At 36.6% G+C, this 17069-nt stretch overlaps 1 protein-coding gene across 2 annotated transcripts in view; it reads right to left on the bottom strand.

The window, feature by feature from the left end:
- LOC124279415 (homeobox protein prospero-like) overlaps positions 1-17069 on the bottom strand; it is a 31693-nt gene that overhangs the window by 5457 nt on the left and 9167 nt on the right. For both annotated transcript variants that reach the window (XM_046715236.1, XM_046715237.1), the window contains exons 3-4: positions 11384-11538; positions 1419-1563 (exon numbers count right to left, since the gene is read on the bottom strand). In XM_046715236.1, the coding sequence (XP_046571192.1) occupies positions 1419-1563; positions 11384-11538 (300 nt within the window). The remainder of the gene's footprint in view (positions 1-1418; positions 1564-11383; positions 11539-17069) is intronic.

The following is a 17069-nucleotide window of genomic DNA, read 5'->3' as shown; positions in this document are numbered from 1 at the left end:
CTCTCAACACAGGTGAGCATCACACCTGTGATAAACGATTTCATTCATGACTTCAATGACAAGACGTGGTCTCCAACTGGCCATCTTCTGCCTGAGTCGTAAGTGATTTCTCATGTTCCGCCATCGCATCAAAGCTCAGTTATTGAAGGAAGTGGTGCGAGACGGCTCCAACAAAGAACCAACGTCCACACACAAGAAATTAATGAGAAACCTACATAAGCTAAAGATGACAGAATAATGTGTGCATTAAGCGACTTGAAAAACTCACAAACTCTCTGATTGCGAGTTGTATTGTGTCAAGTCCACATGCCTGAAAGGTTGCTTTAAAGACAATTGTCCGATCGATCATTGTTAGTCTTAGTAGGAGGAAAGTCATGTAAGTAGTCATTGATGTGGATTGACGATGCAATCTGACATCGTGCAGGCCGTTGAGGTGGCCGTTATTGACAACAATCTTTGATTGAAGGGCAGTCATCTTACATGCATCCAAAGGGTAGGCAACAAAATGGCTGGGGTTCTACAAGAGATATCTAATCTTGTTACGCAGAAATCCTCTTAGCTGGGAAGCTTGGCGTTACACTGCTTCAACTGACTAAATGTCTTAAGTGGATACTGAACTGTTACATCTCGCAACAACCTCACATTACTGAAGAACATGGCCCATTTTTTTATCCCTATTTTTCTTTTTTATCATTACAGTATTTTTACCTGTCAACTCTAATTCTATTCTTTCATAAGAATATAAGTCCTCTTCTAGCTCAAGGAATAATCTTGTTGATTTTCATAAAAAATATCGACATCATTTTCTTTGGGACTTTGGAATCACTGACAGGATTATGGAATATTTTGTACTTATTTCCTCATGAAGAACAAAGATGCTATTTTAGAATGTTAATCTTCCTCCAGGAATTAGAGACACAGGAAAAATTGGCCATTATGTAGGACCAGTCTAGTTTCTTTTTTTCTGCCTATATTAAATCCCATGAACAAAATAATTTTGTTTAACACATATTTGCTTAATTTTTATTTTACAAAAATACTCTTTTTTATTTTTATTAGACAGATAACCTTAAATCACCCCTGATTATTTTCCCTATTTGACTCTGCCGCGTGGTGTTTGAGCAAGAAACTATGCAAAACAAGGAATCATAATGATTCTAACAAAAACAAGCAGATTGTGAATGTAAATGGTATATATAGAATTAAATTCAAATGACCAATACAATTCTATTATTGGCAAGAATAATCTATTAGCTGGTCATTTTAGAAAACATCTGCACCTCACCTTACGACAGCCATAATAAGTTATGTTATTCTGTTTAAGAAAATTTTGGAGAATAATTTTTTTAAATTACAGAAAGACAAAACAAATCCCTATGACATGTGGAATGGTATTTTGTACATCAAGATGTAAATACCTCAATCTGGTTGTTTCGGTTATAGTGGAGATTCAGGACACGATAGAGTTCTGAGTCTGCAGTCACTACAAGGTCCTCGATATGCTTGCATCCTTCCGCGATTGACTGACGAGCAAATTTCTCCATTTGGATATAGTAGAACTCTCTGAAAATAAAGGAAAACATTTAAAAAAATATGTTTCAATCTATCAACAGTGCCAGCATTATTAATGCTACACCAATATAATTTGGGTTTTGATTATTGTACACGTAAATTGCTGTTATAGAAGTCTCTTTATATCTTTTTTTACAAATCATTCATAAATTACAAAAATAATTTAATTTCTTTATAAAAAATATGGAATGGTTTTATAAACAGTAAAATAATTGGTTATAATTCAACATTGCTCTGCATGGTGATTCAATGTGAGTGTTTTGTGTAGGTTACACATCAGTGTAGAGTGCTACAATTTATTCAGGTCTACTAAGCCCAGAAGTAGTTGATGAGACTCAGTACTTCTGTAAGCAGCTTGTATGACAAGTAACAGTATCCAAGGCAGGGCAACAAGTCAAGACCAAATGACGGGACACAACTCCCTCTGACAGCCAGGACAAAGTTAAGGACAGACTGGAATTAATCTCAATTAAGTGATAATTTTCCCTCCTCGCTTCCATGATTATACTTGATAGGGGAAGAGACATTTAACGGACATTATTTCTCTGACTGCAGCCTCTCAAGCCTCCACACAATGGTGGTGGAATTGTCTCCGCTAGCGATTAGCCCCCGCTTGTGTTTGAGCAGGGTTCTGAAGGAGAGCGGTACCCAACAAGTCCGCCTGGGAACTATGGCGTTGACATTTATCATTTCCTTCTGGCCTTTCAAATTCAAGTTCATATTTCATGAGAGAGAGGCCCTGCCGACGAGATGAGGGTCGACTTAAAACTGATTATCATTAATATAAGAAGCGAATACAGGGCTTGTATTGCCAGGGTCTCCCCCAGATAACACTTCCTGATAGCTTCTCTCCCTGTTAGGGCACAAGCAAGTATGGAGAGGCCTTCATATTGACATCATAAAATGCTAATCTTTTCCTACATGGTCCAATTATTCAATATGAGAGCAGACATTTTATCCCCGGCCCACATGGGCCTAAGTGTCGCCTCTACCGTTTGTCTGACTGAGATGGGGGGTTAATGACAGAAGATCTGTGCCGAGCAAACAAAGGGGTCTCTCTAGGAGAATATGGCTAGTCGCACAAATGCAGGACACACAGCTAATAGCGGTATAATCGGTGCAATTCGAGAAATGTTCCTGTCAAGAGAAATTCACAGAAATGAGTATTAATATCAGAAATAAAGTAGTGGTGAATAATGCAGGGGCATTAGGACTGGGAGTAGAGGAGTTGGTTCTTCTGTAAAAGAAGCATGTCTCGGATGGTGTACATACTGAAGCAGAAAAAGACACGTAATTTCACACTGTCACATTATCCAACACAGTCACATTATCCTTCAGTCATATTGTCCAAGTCCCATTATCCAACAGTCACATTATCATACACAGTCATATTGTCCAAGTCCCATTATCCAACAGTCCCATTATCCTACAGTCAAATTATCTAACAGTCACATTATCCTACAGTCAAATTATCTAACAGTCACATTATCCAACAGTCACATTATCAAACAGTCACATTATCAACAGTCACATTATCCAACAGTCACATTATCCAACAGTCCCATTATCCTACAGTCAAATTATCTAACAGTCACATTATCGAACAAAGTCACATTATCCAACAGTCACATTATCCAACAGTCACATTATCCAACAGTCACATTATCCAACAGTCACATTATCCAACACAGTCACATTATCCAACACAGTCACATTATCCAACACAGTCACATTATCCAACAGTCACATTATCCAACACAGTCATATTATCCAAGTCCCATTATCCAACAGTCCCATTATCCTACAGTCAAATTATCTAACAGTCACATTATCCTACAGTCAAATTATCTAACAGTCACATTATCCAACAGTCACATTATCCAACAGTCACATTATCCAACACAGTCACATTATCCAACAGTCACATTATCCAACAGTCACATTATCCAACAGTCACATTATCCAACACAGTCACATTATCCAACAGTCACATTATCCAACACAGTCACATTATCCAACAGTCACATTATCCAACACAGTCACATTATCCAACAGTCACATTATCCAACAGTCACATTATCCACACAGTCACATTATCCAACACAGTCACATTATCCAACAGTCACATTATCCAACAGTCACATTATCCAACACAGTCACATTATCCAACAGTCACATTATCCAACACAGTCACATTATCCAACAGTCACATTATCCTACAATCACATTATCCTACAGTCAAACTATCCAACACAGTCACATTATCCAACAGTCACATTATCCAACACAGTCTCACATTATCCAACACAGTCACATTATCCAACTGACTGACTGAGTTTGGTTTTACGCCGCTTTTAGCAATATTCCAACAATGTCACGGCGGGGGACACCAGGAATGGGCTTCACTCATTGTACCCATGTGGGGATTCGAACCCGGGTCTTCGGCGTGACGAACCAACGCTTTAACCACTAGACTACCCCACCGCCCTCACATTATCCAACAGTCACATTATCCTACACAGTCACATTATCCAACACAGTCTCACATTATCCTACACAGTGACACCATCCTACACATTGTACGTTCAGTACTAACAGATGTTGGAAGTCAATGAGTGATTCATTGTACAGTGCCAGTAGACACTTTGAATACTTCTCATAAATTCACAAACTGTCTAATCTGTCAGTGTACTTTCACTATGTCCTCATTTACTCCTCATTCAGGTACATCAATACATTTAGAATAAAACAATTTTGATTAATCAGAAAGCTAATTAAGTTTGAGGCAGTCTCTGGATGACTTTCATGTTGTGTGTGAAGGTAAATGGCACATCCAGTCTGGCATTCCCTCAGACATAACCTTTACCATCATTCATGCAAATCAAATCAATTTTGACTAAATGATCATGTGACCATTCAAGGTAGCAGGTGCTCCACTAGCACAGTGCCTGATACTGCAAGTTGTCTCCCTTACATGCATATCTAGGAAAGAAAATCAATAGAACAATTTTTTTCGATCTTCATGGTTTCATGAATAGTGTTGAAAACCAATAAAAGGTGAATAGAATGTTTGCTTGTCAGCTGGTTCAGGCCCTATCTCGATACCTTCAGACCCAGTTTCAATACAGCAGGAAAACACAGCATCCCTACAGATACATGTTTGTTAAACACTGCACAGAGAAAGGGAACTTCCTTATGCTCAAGAATATGCCCCATGGTTTCCTCTAGGAAGTAACACACAAGGCTCGTCAGTTGACCTTGCAAAATATATACTGCTCAAAAAAACATAAACAGTTGATTTGGTTTCCTAACTATAGTCAATCAGTCATGATTACAATTAGTCTACTTTTTCCATCTAACTATAATTTATCTATTAAACTACCACAACATGACAGATTAACTTTCATCACATGAAAAAAATCAACTTATTTTTAGTAGCGTGTAAAACCAGGCTTTTTCGTAGCACTTGTATACCAAAGGTTCTGTCAATGTCTACCATGGACATCCGCGAGAACAACATTTTCAAAAATAAGCTTGAACACTGAATTGTTTACAAAGGTGAGAGACAAGAGCAACATTTTACATTGCTTCCTATTCCATCCTTCCAGCATCTGTATTATGAAACCTGCGGCTGAAATTCAACACAGGTTCTTCACCAATATAATTATGATAAAACAGAAATTGTTAATTCAAAACCAAGCCCACTAATTAACCTTCACTATTGATGTCTGTTACGATGTACACTGTATTCAGACACGTGAACTCTATGTGTGTTTATGATCATAAGTTGACATTAACTGGCCGTTTACATGCTGTTGGCACATTGTGGGATATCCTCAACTCTTTACTGGAGCCCGGGGACCCGTTTCACAAAGCAGTCGTAGCGCTACAACAGTCGTAAGTCTATGTTAAAGTGTGGGAGCTACGATCACTTTAGAGCTACGACTGCTTTGTGAAATGGGGCCCTGCTCAGAGTTAGTACTGGCTATCTGAACCTTCAACAAAATTCCCATTTTTATAGTTTTGTTTATGATAAATATCATACATAAACTATGAAAATTTACATTATACAGACTGCACTTTCAATGCAAAGACAATAAAATAATGAAGTTCTTTATTTCTAACGATAATGTTTAAAAAAGCTCTTGAGTGTTCCTTCACAAAAAATATCAGTTATATAATTTGATCAAGGAAGAATGAATACTCCAAGGTTTCTGTGTGGGTAGCTTGCCGGTTGGTCATGGTTCAAATGAAGCAGGTTTATCTTGAGAATTTAGAACACCACGGTGATAGCAACTAAATAAGAATAAAACTAACTAACATCAAGTGCTTACATGAGCTAAAAATTTGAAAACACTGGTCACAGAGATATTCAGCATGGAAAAACACTAGACTTCAGTATGAACTTCGTGTGTTTTGATGTGACGATAATTTTTCTATAGTTTCATGTACCAAGTAACTATTTGAGAGACTCTTTCAAGTTTCCACCAAATTATATTAAATATTTATATATACACAAGCTTTGTTATGAAACAAGTATTTTTAATAATCGAGACACAACGACAGAGATATATGTCATTTAGTCTCTCATGAACAATGCCACACATATGTGATATGACATCTTTGAAATTCTCTCTTTAGAGGTCATTTGAGATTAATAGATTTGTTTTTAAAAATACATTTCAAGAGAGCAGAACAATGATTATTGATGGAAACTGTTTTAGAAAAAATAAAACAGGTTTGAATGAAATCTCAAAGTTCTTCTCTTTCGCTCCTCCCAGAGTGAGGGGCTTGACAACATACAGGTATAGAAGTGCCCATCACAACACCATCTGTCCATATGTAATACATGTGTACGATAACCAAAAACTGCTGCCCAAATACAGACACTGGGACAGGGCCACAGGCAGACGTGGTTTAATCCGGATGTTTGCTTTTAAATCATATGGAAAAATATGAAGGGTGACCAGAGTTGAGAGATTTATGAAGGTAGCAACACCTTCTGGACCCAGTTTATACAGTATTATATCCGCACACCGTAACAGGTGGACAACGATCCCAAAATCTATATGCGTAGGACACTGAGAATTAATATCCTTGTCAAACAAGATATGTATCTTAAGACACTTATCAACATGTGCTATTCTGTCAACAACATAGATGGTTACAAAATTATTTGGCCCAAGAGATGACTTCCTTTCTAAAGCGGCCATCTGATTTCTACTGTTTGTATTACTATCTGCCTCTCCCCAACAAAATCATTAATTGTCAAGAGACAGTCGCCACCATTAATTACCATGAATTAGATGTGGCATGAATGAATGATGGGGTTTGGTGAAAAATACAGAGCAGATACAATGGATCGGTTAATAAAATGGGAAAACGTTAAAAAGGGAATTTGAGTCTTCTCATAAATTTAAACTTTTTCTTACATGCAGCAGATGATACACACTCTGGGAGGACAACAAAATGAACTGAAAAACATGTTATTGAAATATGAACTGCTGACATGAGTCACCTGACTTGAGAGTTTGGTATAGATTTGTTCAGTGTTTGTTCAGCAACAAAGGTGACTGATGATAGAAGTGAATGTATGTACTGATCGAAGTATTCTACAACATCAATATCATATCCTTCTGTAGTAGTGAATACCTTCAGCTTGAACTCAAAATGTAGGGCTGAATGTCATCAGAATTCATAAATATGTTCGGCAGAATAATCCGCATTATTTCCCCTGCAAATTTCACATGAAACATCCTGCATACCATCAACACTGAAGTTGAGCAACAATTCAAAATCTAATCTCTTCGCATATATTTGAATAAATGGTAAAATAGAAGCTAGGCATATTTGCATTTCCATATAGTCATGCTGATCATCTTGTGTGATGACAAGAATGTGTGGTCTGGTTGGTTTATGGGACTATATACGAGATGGCATGGCCTGGAGAAACTTGATACGACATGTCACAGATGTGCAGGCCATTGTTGCTTCAGGACTCAGAAAGTGCCATGTACAATTTATGAATTCAACACCTTGGCATTCAGGAGAAACTTACACAAACATTAAATGAAATTGTTTTCATGGTTGAAAGCACAAATCTAATTGACCAACAATATCATTTTATACATTTTTTATCAAAGGAAGCTCCACAAAATAACGGGAAATTACTTTCATGGATGGATGCAAAAATACAACTGTGTTCAAAATAGTAGATTATTTAATTGAAGAATAAATTACATAAAATGTCAAGTTTGAATATGTGTTCAAACCATTACTACAAACATGCATGGGAAGATCTCCAGTTAGCACACCTCGGAATAAGCAAACCATGTGTTCTTTGTCGGACTTTCCTGGTTTAATATTGAGTTCATTTAGGTTTTTGTTTTGCTCCATTGTGAACTGGGTATAGCTACAGATAGAGTTGTTTGCCAAATATCTACCAAATCTACCCCTCTTTTGCTTTGTGGGTCGTCAGCTCAAATGTGACCCTAGTACACCAATACATTTTCTTTTACACATAAATGTAAATGAATAGACAAATTATACATGAGAGTAGTTTACAGACTAGTAGTACCATATCATACCCCCTCCATGGTTGCAAATCAGTTTGTGTTTTCAGCTCCAATATGGACTGACTCACCATTACATAAGGAAATTATAGCATAAAGATATGTTATTCATAACATCAGTAACATGTTAACCAGCTTTGTACAGACTATTTGAAATATATGACAATCTTATCTCTGGAACTTACTGTCAATTTGATATGAATAACTACAAAGTGTGAGCACTTTTTACGATCTTTGTAAGTTTCCTGAGGCCCTGAACTGGCATTTTTCAAGACCTGGTATAATATACCTAAAATGCTTTATTTCCACACAAAACTATCTCTCACCTTTTGCTTTAAGATTCATTCTTTCTGAACTAAACTCATTCCTGTTCCTGATAAAGTATATTGAATTGTCCAACCCTTAATCTATTTACCTCGTGCAGCAAATCTCAATACATGGAAAGCCATTCTTCTCACTGCTTATCTAATAACACTATTTGCGTAATATTTTCCTAATGCCCGTCATCGATGAGTTATGGTCAGGCAGACATTATTGTTGCGTATCACACACCCTTACATTTGTAGCTTTGTCATATCAATTGTAGCCAATCTAATTCCTCCTGCTAACGTCTTGCAGGGAAGCATTTATAGTTTTTTAGGGTTATGATAGATTAGAATATCCCACATAAAAATATGAACTGACTGCAAAGTTTTCATTAGTATTAGTCTTCATCTGATAGCATCTCCAAGCTATCATTTTCCTCCATAAACACGGTGATCTAAGACATATTACTTCAGACATAATAACAGGATATTATTTTCCGCACGATCATTTCGCGCATTCTTAACAGTGGTGTTTAAATCGGTTTAACATTCAACTTCATCATTTTGCTAAATTACACACATTCCTGTAAGATGAACAAATGCCACACTTTCTTTTTCTCAAAAATTTAACACTACACCAGAATTTGATTACATTTCCTGACGGATTCCCGAAACATGTTACTTATTCAGTAAAAATTGTTTAAGTGACAGATACCAATTCATATCTTTCCCATTCGGAATGGAAATTAAAGATAGATTTATTTAATATTTTAACAATTCAGTGAAAAGATACACTGGATCACTAATACCTAACACAAGTCACATTTTGAAACATTCCGTTTAACATAAAAACTCAGAAAGTTAATCTTTGGTTTATTCTTGTGTACAGAGCCCTGGGGGGCTGAGTTTACACAAGAAGGTCATCACAAAGTTGATTCGAGGTTAAGAGTTAATTCTGTTTCATTTTGTACCTGTTCTCAAGCCTGACCAGGTAATGAGACTGGGGTCAGGGCCAGGATTACAGGTAAGAATACAGCCTCACTTTGCTTGGTTTCAGAGGGTGGGGGTTACCTGTTGCTTGTCACTGTGGCAGCTCATTGCGAACAAGACTTTGGGGATACTCGGGATTGATGGAGCCCTACTCTAAATACATAGGGTGTAAACACGTTGAAACAAGCATTAAGAGAAACACGTTATGTACACAAAAGTTAATTCTCTCTTCTGTGTACTCTGACTGATTTAGCCTCTTGCCCACACAAGAGCTCGGCTGAGACCAGCCACACACCTCACACAACATGTGTCGAATGCTTGCAAGCAATCGACACACCAATTAACTTCCTCTCATATCAGTCTTAAAGACTTCATTTAATCGTGGGAGCTAGCGAACAGAGCATTTGGGAGCCAGTGAACGGAGCATTTCAGAGCCTTGACAGAACCTCAGTTAAAGGGGGAGAAAGATGATTGGAGGACGAAGCACATGGCCCATCTTGAAACGCTGATTAAGGGGGACAATACGCAATCAATAACCAAATGATATCAGTCTTTTCCAATTCTTGTCTGCAATCATCAAATCACACAGGGCCTCAAATGGAACTTTGTAATGCATTTCTCTATGGAGAAAATACATTAAAGATATGAGAATATGAAAATTTAATGTACATTAGAGAAAGTAAATGCCTCTACAATAGCTCTGACTTGACTTTGATGGGGAGACCGAGAGGTTTGTGAATCAACGTGGACAGTCTACGGAGAGAGATCGCCCTTCAGCTTCAGCTCACAATACCCAATTCCAATCTCATACAACTTTACAAATATTAGACTAGGGTGATTAAGATGGAGTGAGCAAACACTCGCATGATTTATAGATACATTGTTGCAGAGCGATAATGGCCGGATAACAATCCTAGCCATTACCTCTCATCACTGTCATCAAAGGAGACAGAAAACCAGCGCGGCCTCTAGGACTCAAATCATATTTGCACCATTAATATTTAAGAAATATGCATTCTCAGGAGCAGGGTAGTGCATCGAGGGGCTGGTTGAGAAGCATGGCATATTTGTACAATATCTCCATCACTATCTGGGGGTGGTACTGGGACCAACTGTCTCCTCATCCAATCTGTATGCCCCTGGGGACACCAACAATTGTGGCTCTCGAGGACAATGCTGGTTATTATACATAATTCCTGCACCACAATGGCTGTCTTTGTGTGCAGGAAGGCACCACTACCTGTGTCTATGGTTTAGCTATCCACTGATTCAACCATTTGTTGCATTTCGCTAATACCCTGTGCAAGTTCATTAAGGACTTAAAGACCATATCGTTTGAGTGGCCTGGCTGCAATTAAACTCTGTCTTGCACAATTTCCTACCGCAATCCAATTCCAAATATTTGCCTGTTCTGAGTTCTCATGACACTTCATTTACTGCTATCAAATCTTTGCATTGCAAATTTCTTCCCTTTGTAATGAACAAAGCAGACCAAATTCTCATTTAAATGAGTAATGGTAGGAGCTATCTTTATGATATTTCCTGCCCATTAACTACAGCCAAGTTGCTGAAATGCAGACACCCAAATCAAAAGAAACTGAAGAATGCCCATATCTAATATTGAGTCACTGGCACGACACGATGGACAGGAAGGAGTCACAAGTGTGTGCATGCATGCATGCACTCTCTTATATAATTGAGTGCATTAACCTTTCCCTTAACAAAAAGGAAATGCGATTTTTTCAAATGCATCAGGTTGTCGAAAAATGCCCAGATCATTAGAAAATTACATCCTCATTACAGCTAGCTATAGTCCTTAACCCTTCAATTTTTTTATGATTTTTAAAAATGTCCCATCAAATATAAACATATGCAAGAAGATGTGTGATGCTGGAAAAGTTAGGTGGAAATATAATGTTAGATATTGAACAAGTTTTCACTTACCTGAAGTTGCTGAACCATTTGACTAATTGGGCAGTGTTGTTTTTGTTGAACTTGATGTCTGGGAAGTAAATCTTGAGAATTGCAGAACTTGGGTAGCGCACGAAGAAAAACATCAACTTGGCTTTCCGTAAGTGCATGGGTGTTAGATTACTGGTGTAGGATCATTAAGGAACATAGATATAATCAAAAATAATCAAGCAAATAAAATTATATTTTGTTGGTTGAATGCATTGTACCTCCAAATTACAAAGATCATGAAGTACAACCATGTCTTCAGAAGGTGAAGTAGTACCGTCAAGCCAACATATTACAATCCCTACTTACACTGCACTTTCTGCACACAAGCCTACTTCATCTTATTATAATAGAAAGAATAACACCCTTCTTTCTTCATAGAGAAAAGGTTATTTCTATTTTTAACTTGAAACAAATACAAGTACTCTACTTTGTGGATATAATTCACATGCTTGTATTTGTCACAACAATTAGGCATTTGTCGAAATGACAGAACACTCGTTACAATCTGTAACTATTATCTACAAACTTAATGCCTGTATATTTTTTTATGGTAATAGCTCTTAATATTTTAGATCCTATTAGATCCTATTAATAACACTTTCTACATGGTATGTTGAGAAAAATAAACAATTGTTTCATTTGAAAGGTTCTGTTGCCCATTACGTACTGAGAATGTACTGAGAACCAAAATAGCATGTTACATAATATCATGCAAGAAAATATCATAGAAGGATATTTAATACACAACCAGGAATCTGAATTTGAAACAAAATATTTGCAGAACAGACAGTACATCTTTAAACAGTGGACATTATTCCATACCTCCGTAACTATGGCAATGCAGAAATTCTGCTTACATTGTTCCAGGGAGCTCAGTTTTCTGAGAGTCATGTAAAACATGCATTGGTCACATTTTGAACAATTTCAGAACTTTTCAACAACTTGCAAAATATTATTTCTGTTTTGTCTTTATGGAAATTAGGTACTGTATATCTAACAAATTCACACTATCTACAGATGTTTTTCCAGCAAAGACAGACTTTCAAATGATTAACTCACATTGGCATTTTGATCTAATTTAAATGTTCACAATTTCAAACTTATAAATTTTATCAGGGATTTATTCCTGAAAAGAGTTTTATTGAGGTAGAAATATTAAATTAAAGACAGTTTTTATTCTATCCTTTCATCTATTAAATAATTTCAGCTGAAAGGTTTCAAACGACTAGTGTTAACCTTCTAGTGCTATCAACAGCACTATCAAGCCATAGGTACATGCTAAACTGATTCATAAATGTCAGTCTCACTGTATAATATTATTAATTGTTAAAATTATTCCATCAAATCGCAACCAAATCAATTAAAAAATAACACTATATATTTCAGAACACTTCAGTATTTGAATAGCTTTCCACACAAAAGAAAACAATTAACAGTCCCGTTTGCAACAAATACTAAATGCTTGTGTTATGGATCAAAGTGTTCTCTTTAGCATTGCAGTTTTATTAACACCCTCCTGCATCAACAAAATGGCTGCTTGTAGCATCCTAGTGGCTGTTCATCTACAACAGCACTGAGTAAATAGTTTCACCAAATCAATATAAATATCTCTGTCTGAACAATGGTAGCAGATTTCCTTGTGCATGTTCTATTGGACTCTATCAGGTCAGTTTCTATGCTTCACTTCTTAAGTTCATTAAACAAGAGGACAAGCAATAACATTTATTGATATGGTCATAATTAAAAGAGCCCATTTAAAAGGCTCCCCCACTCCCATATCGCTCCATATGTGAAGAGCAAATCATCTCAGTGACAAGCGTTAAGAACAACTGTTACCAGAGATGCTGTATCCCGTCAGGGCTGGAGGTGTGCTACAGTTCTACCCACCCTCATCAGCCAATAAGAACACAGGAACAGGGAAAGCTACCAAGCAAATCTGAAACTGGGATCTCGACCATTATTGCCTATAGGTTGTGACGTGTTGAAATAAACACACCAACCCTCAACCTGTTACCAAACCTCATCACGGCATTGTAGACAAGACGGATAGTCCGCTCTCTCAAGTGTAACAGTCTCTCGAAGCAATTAACTACACCCATACCTCACTCGTACAAGCCCTGCGATATGACGGCACGGCTGTGCTAGGATATTAGAAATGAAACAAAAGATGCTTAAAGTCCAGCTGTTGTCGAGCGACTAAATTAAAGTGACAGTTCTGCTTATCATCCTGTTCCTCTTATTATCGTTGCGTCTGTTGGTGGGACTGGCTTGCCGTGATCGCTCAACTGTGGCAGTACATTTCATATCTTCAAAGTTCATATTTCCATAACCATCATCATTGAGTCTTTGAATATCTGCATCTAATTCCGATGTAGAGTTGGCAGACTTGCGACCACGTGTTTCAGTATCTGGCTTGCACACTTCACTGACTACCTCAAGCTGTTAGTACTGTCGACTTCAGATAAATTAAAACTGCATATATATGAGAAAATATGTTGTGTGTGATGAAACAAAAATACGAAAGCTTTGTGATGTACAAGATAATATATGAGTCTAGTACCGTTATCTACGTTCCTATTAACCATACCACAAGCTGTCTCCTATACCTTGACAGAAAATTACAGAAAAACATTTATCTTACTTGTAAATTGCAATAGTCGAGTTGCATAGATCAACATGAATTAATAACTATCAATGCAGTACAAGTTCAATGTGTTGATAGAACCTAACCTTTGTAGCTGTAATGGTTTGAAATTGTAATATCTACCTGTTTATATAACATCTTTTCGGAGAGGGTTTGATTGAAAAAGCTTTTGTTCTGCCAAACAACCCTAGTCTTCTTCAATGCTTATTTGCCTTCAGCAATAAAATAACTGATGACAAAAAACTCTTTGTTTAATGAATTTTAAAAATATTTTGAATTCTCATACATATTTAAAAGTAACCAAAAAATAACAAAACATTAATTAAAAAAAACGAAAAATGCCTCACATATTGAAACAAGAATGATTTACGAAACAATAACAATGTCATTCTAAATCTTGTCAGTCTGGAAAGAGATTCTGCTTTATGCCATAGCATCTGTCCTATATTGGCCACTGAATGTATAACAGTGATGAATGACAATAAGACCTCCAGAAGAAAACAAGCTGCTTGCATTGTCAATCGCTATCACTGTCTATTTCTCAGCTTTGACAACTGTCCTAACTCAAGTAACTACTGATATTGATCAGCATTGTGTGCAACACACACACACACCTTCTTGTAATTGTACAGTTGTCTCTAATTAAGACCGGCAAGCAGGTAGCCACCTTTGTTTAGCCCCTTGGCCAAGGAGAAATGTAATTATCTGCTTTTGTGGAGATCTACCTGTGACATTGCAAGGCATTATGGGACAAAAGTGATTTCCAGATGCTGTGCACGAGTTGGCTATTGTGGTGTGAATATTTCCAGGGAGTTTACCCACCATTAGAACGTGAAGAGATTCCAATAATCACATACCAGCCGGTAGCTTATGATCAATGGGGAGCATTTGTGGAATATAACTTGAACAGAAAGGGCTTTGTTGTCTAATGTTGCTGACATGTAATGACACTTGTTGTAGTGGAGTTACACTGTACACTTACACAGATACGTTGTTTATTTGTCTACTTGTAACACCTGCCATGTGACTTGGGGCCGGAGTCAGTACTACCTTTATTCCCCATAATTATTCTCCCACTACAGTAAGATGTAATTTGTACACAGTCAAAAGTGTTTTAACATTTTACAATTTTTCCTTTCTAACTTCATGCTAATTGTTATCAAAATTGTAAATTATTGGATAAGTAAAATAAGGTCAGATAATGCAGAGCATGATTAAATAATTCAAACAGTTCAGAAAATGTGTGGTCTCGCATTATTTGAAATTAAGTATGTTTTTAATTTCTTCTGTAAATTGACAATTTTCAATTTGATTCAAATTTCATCCATTTCAAAATTAATTGCTCCACAAACATTTGTAACCAAATCTTACATTATATATACATTGTCTTTAAGTTTCGTATTACTCCAAACAACATTAAAATCCGTCATGATTCCCCTTGCCATAAAAGGGTTTGGTCTACCAATGATAGCCTTTGGACCATAATTCCGCGTTGTACACCAAAAACACTACATGAAAGATGAAACACTTAGATTGCCAAGATATTTCCGTTATATATGAACATTAAATATGCATTACAATATCACCAAATGGCTGAGACACTATTCCTTTGCTTAAGGATAAATTCCTAAATGCTACCAAGATACAATAAAATGTAAATCTTTTGTTCTTAAGATATTTCGCCATCATAAAATTTCAAAATTAGCTTTTTATACGCTGATGTGTTTCACAATACCAAAAACAATTAATTTAGAATATGACACTTAAATAACTAAGAGAAAGTCTTGCCTTGCAAGGATTTGCATTTCAGGCAAATGCCGAATCCATATTTATTGATTGATAAAATGAAATATCATCCCTTTTTTAGTTTTTATGAGATTATCATTGATTATTAACTTGATCAAAAGAGGTTATAATTGATAAAGAATCTGAAACAGTTAATTGCTCGGTTACAAAACTGATGGCTGAATCATAGAGCTCTGCATGAAATCTTTGTCGAAATCAAGGTGAGAAATGGGTGGGGCCATATTTCAATTACTAGCTGAGAAAGGCACAAGGCAGATTTGATCATGCTCCACGCGCTGGGACAGAAGGGTATCAGGTTGCTATCTTCACGCTTCTGATGAGAATGAAAACAATGAACACAAAGGCAAAATGCACAACTCATTAATGTGAAATGCTACCAAATCAATGGAGGTAGAAAAGCCTTCGACATGGTTCAACTTAAGAAGTTGCTGGCACTGTACTACCACGCAGTCTTAATGTATTTCTCGTGTTTTCCATCACGGGTGGTGTTACCTGTCTATCGCTTCCACAAAAGATGGCGGACAAGGGGAAATCACGTAGGAAATTATGAAATCTTAGCCGAACAAGGGCAAAGAAAAATTGCATCTGCAGGAAAACAAAGCATTTCTCTACTTGATGAGTCTAATGGCTTCTACCGTTAATGTAGCCTATTGTGTTCCGCATCTGAGAAGTGAACCGCGTTAAAATGATCTTCAAGCTTTTATCTTTCTCGCACAAACAAAACGTTGTTTGCTCGCAGGAAACAGCTTAATCAATTTAAGTATTTTCATTTACTATCCTATAATTACTCCCTCAGATATCAACAGATTTTGATTTGATAAAATATCACATTATGAAAATGAACTTTCCGATTTTTCTTGTGAGAATTAAGTGTATTGATTTTATGGAGTACAGCTTGATGGCAATGTTTGTTAAAGAGGCCAGTAATTAGACAAAGGTCAGTTTATTTGCTGGGTCACTTTTTCCTCAGTAACAGCTAGCCAAGTAACAATCTCACACTTTTAACTATCATAAATAGTAAGAAAGATGTTTTCATTACATGCCTTAATTTGCTACAGCAGAAAATGACAAGGTTTATTCAGTTATTCATTTGAAATTCAGAGAATTTATGAAAACTACTTTTCTTAGAACCACTTGCTTACTTCCCCTGAATGACCTTTGAGAACTGTCATGGTTATTCTACTGAATAAACTGAGCCCTATCGAACACAATGATTAA

This window comes from Haliotis rubra, unplaced genomic scaffold, assembly GCF_003918875.1.
Source record: "Haliotis rubra isolate DU_JTF1 unplaced genomic scaffold, ASM391887v1 Scf25, whole genome shotgun sequence".
NCBI classification, from domain to species: Eukaryota; Metazoa; Mollusca; class Gastropoda; order Lepetellida; family Haliotidae; genus Haliotis; species Haliotis rubra.
The sequence above is the reverse complement of the archived record's forward strand: the minus strand, read 5'-3'. Positions and strand labels throughout refer to the sequence as shown.